Source organism: Acyrthosiphon pisum, chromosome A2 (genome assembly GCF_005508785.2).
Source record: "Acyrthosiphon pisum isolate AL4f chromosome A2, pea_aphid_22Mar2018_4r6ur, whole genome shotgun sequence".
Classification (NCBI taxonomy): Eukaryota; Metazoa; Arthropoda; class Insecta; order Hemiptera; family Aphididae; genus Acyrthosiphon; species Acyrthosiphon pisum.
This window is the reverse complement of record NC_042495.1, coordinates 85,927,636-85,934,202: the sequence shown is the minus strand read 5'-3', so window position 1 is coordinate 85,934,202 and position 6,567 is coordinate 85,927,636. Positions and strand designations below refer to the sequence as shown.

At 24.4% G+C, this 6,567-nt stretch overlaps 1 protein-coding gene across 1 annotated transcript; it reads left to right on the top strand.

Moving 5' to 3' along the window:
• Window positions 1-418: 418 nt before the first annotated feature.
• On the top strand, window positions 419-6,215 carry LOC100164967 (ras-related protein Rab-30). Its single transcript, XM_001945271.5, has 5 exons — window positions 419-917; window positions 2,592-2,675; window positions 3,155-3,338; window positions 3,406-3,557; window positions 4,828-6,215. The coding sequence occupies exons 1-5, from the start codon at window positions 831-833 to the stop codon at window positions 4,924-4,926; spliced, it is 606 nt and encodes a 201-aa protein (XP_001945306.2). The 5' UTR covers window positions 419-830; the 3' UTR covers window positions 4,927-6,215.
• Window positions 6,216-6,567: the final 352 nt, after the last annotated feature.

Sequence of the window (6,567 nt, the reverse complement as noted above, 5' to 3'; positions counted from 1 at the left end):
CTATAAAAAAATTGCTGTACGCCTATATTCTAATACTTTAACTCTATGGCCTGTACACCATAAGTCATAACATGTTGTATTTATATTTTATCTATATTGTTGCTGTACGCCTGTACACGCATCGACGTAGTATAAATTGTACCATAGAACAATAATTGTAGTAACTAAAATTATCTAAAGTATTAAGAACATTAATGGTATATTTAAATATAATAATATTATAATGTAATTTACATATGTTTTTATGGATTTGTGTGATGGAGGTTGTGGGTGCGTGGGAGTTTACGAGCGATAACGCAATGTTATGTTCGCTTTTTATCAATTTACGTGTTCTTATCAACACGTAGTTTAATGATTATTATTACTATTATTGTTATAAGATTAAATATATATATACATATATATATTATAATACCTGTAAATATTACGTATTTACGTGAATATCAGCACACACACACACACACACATACGCCCGCACGTACATCATAAACACACATAAATTATACTTACATGTAATAATAAGAAAAAACCATTTACCTATTTTACCTACAATTTCCATTGTTTGAACCATGTTCATGACCAATTAATGATACCGACTTACCGTTGTTCCTATTTCCGTTTTACGTTACGTTAACGTGCACTCGAATACTCGATACAATGATCAAACAAAATTAATAAGCTGGTCGATTCTCAGAAATCATTTAATCTAGATACCTGGTGTTTGCTATGTAACTACTGTATAGATCGAACGGAATGTTTGGTGTCACCCGTTGAAATAAAAGATTAATATATTATTTTAATATTTTCTTGATTCATTAGTATTTTGTGCAATGGAAGACTATAAATTCTTATTTAAAGTAGTACTAGTTGGTAATGCTGGTGTCGGCAAAACTTGTTTGGTCCGTCGATTTACACAGGTATGTATGGCTCTACTAAAATTTGAAATGATTATTGCATTTTGACAACAGATTAATTTAAATTTAATTATTAAATTCTTCTCGTTTTGCAGTCAATTAGATAATTGATATTTTGTTTTATTCTGTTTAAAATGAACTTACAATTTATAACTATTGTTTACACCTGTTTTTTGTTTCTACTATTGAAGCTTAAATTGCCGATTAAAGAACTTAAAATTAAAACAAAAAATCAAGAGCACTTTAGGTAGAGCATTGAATAATTATAATAATAATATAATATAATAATACTAGTATAATAATATAATAATATAAAATAATAATTTTTAACCTTGATTAAAGGTAGTCTTAAATAATAATAATAATAGTTTATTGTCAATATAATATTTTACAAAAGGATAACAAAGACTAAAATAATACAATTAATGATGCCGCCCCAAAAGCTTAGTTTGTGATGGGTGCAGCAAGTTCAATACAACACAAATATATTACATAAATTATTTAAATATACATAATATAATATTCTATTATTATTTATGTATTACATAGGTATAGAATAAACATTTCATATTATAGAGTAATATAATGATAAGAATACGACTTAAAGTTTTTTTATTTTTTACAATGTAACAGTTAAGATTTAGATGTTTCAAAAAAAAAGTTATAATGATAACAAATACCGACATTAAAAACCATTTTTCTAACAAATTCTTTATTGGTTACTGGGATATTCAGATTTACATTTTGTTTCATGCGTGTTTGATAGGTATGTAATGGGTAATATTCTTTTAGATCTATGTTAAAAATATAAGGATATTTCATATATACAAGCCATTTAGGTTTCTTGCATTTATTGTCCTGTAAAGGTCATCTACATGAAAATCATACGTTTTAATAGTATAAATCTCAACAGTGAGTTTAATGTAATAATAAGTGGATAGCAAACTTAGATGCGTTTCCCCAAACAACTATACCATAGTTAATAATAGATTGTACTAGTGCTAAATAGACTGTACGCAAGGTCTTGGTGTTGAGGATATCTTTTAACAATTTGAATTTATAAAACAGTTTTCGTATCATACTAACCACGTGATTTATACGTGCAGTCCACCTCAAGTTTCTATTAAAAATCATCCCAAGATATTTAATTGAGTCAACATGTTCAAGTTTATCACATTTACAAGAATCTAATGACATATTTCAATTAGAGTAGTGTATAATTAATGGATTGTATATTAAACTTTTGTTATTATAAATTTCAAAATACATATACTAATTTTTTTTTTATTATTAAGTTCAAGTAAATTATATTCAAACCAGGTATTAATTGTTTCCAAGGTGCGTGTAGTCAGTATATTGACTACATTATTTGAGGTACCGCTAACCAAAATTAAGGTATCATCAGCAAAACTAATTATTTTAACGTTTAAATTTAAACCAATAAACCATTTGTATAAATTATAAAAAATAGAGGTCCTAACACTTAAATAAGTCAACATTTTAAATTTCTCATTGTTTCAGTTGACTTAAAATACTACATAAACAATTATTTTGTTAATAAAGAGAGGCATGTAATTTCTAATTTCCATTATTTATTAACTTTATTTTATTGTCAAAAATGTTTGTTGAACCAAACTAGGTATATTAAAATGTTTAATGTTTTCTATTTATGTTTAGGGAATGTTTCCTCCTGGTCAAGGTGCAACAATTGGAGTGGATTTTATGATAAAAACAATTGAAATAGACAATGAAAAAGTCAAAGTAATTTATTAGTGCATTCCATATAGTTATGGACTTAATACACTTATCACAACTATATTATAATTTGTATGTGTCCCCAATACCTATTGTAAATTGTATTTTTATTTTTTATATTATATAATGAGGGGATCATACTAAGAAAAAATATGATTTATAAAAACAATTAAATAGATCGCATAGTGGTGAGGTGGAACAAATGCAATTTTGTTATTAATTTAAATTTATTAAACTGTTTAAATCACTGTGTGAAGGAAACAACTTAAGCATGTATAAGATATGTATAAGATTTTATATGTGGTTTATATCTAAAATCTGTTCAAAATTAATGAGCTCATTGCTTAAATGTAATTTTTTACACCTTATATTCTGCAATTGCAACTGTGGCACAATAAGAATATCATTGATAAATAACATTTTCTATTTAGGTTATATTAACTAATATTATTATTTATTATGTATTTCTATTTTTATTTTATTAGCTCCAAATTTGGGATACTGCAGGACAAGAAAGATTCCGTTCAATTACTCAAAGTTATTATCGATCTGCACATGCTTTAATATTAATTTATGATATAACATCCCAGCCAACATTTGATTGCCTTAATGATTGGCTTCGTGAAATTGATGAATATGCAAACAACAGAGTACTAAGGGTTTTAGTTGGTAAATATTACATTTTTTGAAATGATTAATTATATTTTAAGTTTAACTTTTTACTTTGATATACTAGGTAACAAAATAGACAAAGAAGACCGTGAAATTCCTTCTCATGTAGGTCAAGATTTTGCTCAAAGACATGATATGCGCTATTTAGAAACATCGGCGAAACAAGCAGACAATGTAGAAAAATTATTTGTTCAAATTGCTTCAGAATTGATGGAGGTAAAAAATATATCATGTACATTCTTAACTATCATAAATATACTTATAACTGCTAAAAATAATAATGTGAATATTTTGCTATAGTAAAACATTAATTAGTATGATATAATTTATATTTTATAATACCTATTGAGTATTGAGCGAGTTATTGTTATACACTAATATCTTCAATAGTTATAAAAATAAGCTGTATAACTATATATTTTTAAAATTCTACAAAAATTACATACTATAATATTTAATAATTTAATGACATGATCCCTTAACTATTTCAGTCTAAGTAGGATTAGGATACTAGTATTATATTTGCAGCAGTCCCTATGATATTTCCTATTATAACTTCAGTTGCTTGTATGTTTGACAGTTTTTGCACTATATGAAAAAAAAAATCAAAATTTGATCATTTGAGAATATTTTCAATTATTATATAACATTTACCTAACCCATAGATGATAAGATACACAGTAGTATACATTATCTATAAAGTCATTTTATTACCCAATAAAGTTAGCAAAATATATCTCTGTAAAACCTATTCTGGACATATCTCAGATTCTACCGTGATCCGTAACAATTAAAATCTAATGATATTATAAACAATTTTGAATTAGTTTATCTTTCAATACTTATTTTATAACCACCTTGATTTTCAAATTCCACTATGGTTGTAACAAATAATCAAAAGAAATGAGAAAAAATTATTGTATTATAATATTAAACTATGAGGGAAAAATCCACAATATAATAATTAATCAAATTAGTATGTTCAGAATGTATGCCAAATTAATAACAAAACTTTTGTATGTGTAACTCAAAATAATAAACTACTCTGTATTAAATCCATTGTTTATTAGTGTGAAGGGCCCATTCAATTTAATGTACAAACAATTTATAAGTATGACTTATGAGTTATAAGTTAAGCCCAAAATTATACTTATTATATTGCATTTAGATATATATTTGCATGTTTGTTTACAATGTATACATTATGCACATGGTTCAAAATATCAATGTATCATGTCACACTAAAATCAAACACCTAATTATATTTTGTGGATTATTGTATATCAGTTCATAAACTGAAATTATGTGGGTTCTTTGATAAAAGAATCATCTTATACAGTATTTTAATATTGGTTTTTTATTTCTAGACAATAGCATTAATGAATATTACAACTTAAAAAAATGTATTGTTATTTGTCTGTTACAGTTTTAATTATATTGTAATATGATTTATTTAATTATTTAAATATTTTTAATTTTCTTATAGCAAGCTAAATCCAAAGGAATATCTTCAGACAGTCCACAGTCTTTACCATTCAACACTAGAACTTCTAAATCCATCAATGATTACTGTTGTAATCGTTAAAAACTTAATTATCAGTATTATTTTATTATTGTCATTGATATTTAACTGAGCTTATCACAGGGTAAATTGTAATCAAACTAATATTTTACCTAAAATCAATCCAATAATAATGTTTTTAAATAAAAGTTACCTGACAGTAACATGATGAGCAAAAATAATTAGTATTATATAGTTTTAGTTTTAACATCAATTGAGTTATTGTTTTCTTTGTTGATATTTTTATGTTTCAAGGTTGTACAAATTACAAAGTGTTGGCATACAAATAAAATGTGTTGTATATACATCCAAAATAAATGTGCTCAAATATATGATCATCAAACTTAATTTAACCTGACAACACTTTTAACCTGTATTTTGATCAAAATTAATTGTGTTTTGTTTACAACTAAGAAGTTGTATCAAAATTAACAACTTTCCAAGTATTAAATATAAATTAAATTTCATAGTATCAATTTAGACATTGTTTTTAAATTTTAACACTTAGTTTAAAATGTGTTTGAAGAAAGTGTTTATCTATTAATTTAATATAATTGTTGTTATTAAAAAATAAATGACCCTGTATAATGTACGATTAAAGCAGAATTAACATTTTGTTTACATGATTTAAAAATTAAAACTATTATTTTTTGTTTTGTTATATTATATTTTAGCTATAAAATAGTAACTTAACTTATAATTACTACCAGGAACAAAATGTTGTGTTTATTTTATACGTATTTATTTATATATGTACATATATATTTTTTTTTACAAAATATTTAGTGCAATACTTACTTTTATTTTACTATTAAGAAATAAGAATTGTATGTAGAGGAATACTAGGATTTGTAGCATAAAACGTTCTTTTTTTTAATATTCTGTATTGTTAATTTGCTGTTGTTATTATTTAATGTTTTATATTAATAATAACTGGGTTTAAAAATTACTTTGTTTTTATATTCTTATTTTAAATGTTATAAATATTATGTATTATAAATTATTTGTTATTACTTATTTTATTAATTTTTTCTAATTATTCATTATTCTTCTAAAATGAATTGTTAATATAATTTACTTAAGAATAATAATATTATGTCAGCATTTTCATTTGGAAATATATTTACAATATACAATAATACATTATTTTAGTATTCAAGTATGTACATTTATTTTAAAGGTTACAAAATCGTTTATTGTATATTTAAGTCATACTTCATAACAATTTCGTTTTTGAAAATTGTTTGTAGTTTTTAAATACAAATTATTTTTTAAAAGATTTAATAATTACCTAATAAATCACAGTTCTAGTACTATTTTATTGCTTATTTTCAAGATCTATATTAATATAAAAGTTGTTCTCATAATGAAACTAATTTATATTCTGTATCCATTTAATTATAACCCAACAAAAACATAACAGTGAAAAAAGGCCAAGTTCCAAACTCCATCCCAAAGAAGTCGGCCTATCAAAGTAGTGAAATCTACATTGTGGCCAAGTCTGCTATTTTTTAATACATAACCTCAATGCACTCCTACATTAAAGAGCAACACTTCTCTTTTATTTGTATTGTTTAACACTTGGTCAGTTTCTGAATGAGGAATAAACTAGACTTGGCCGCAATGTTGATACCACTACTTACTATGATTTGCTGTCTTTTTTGA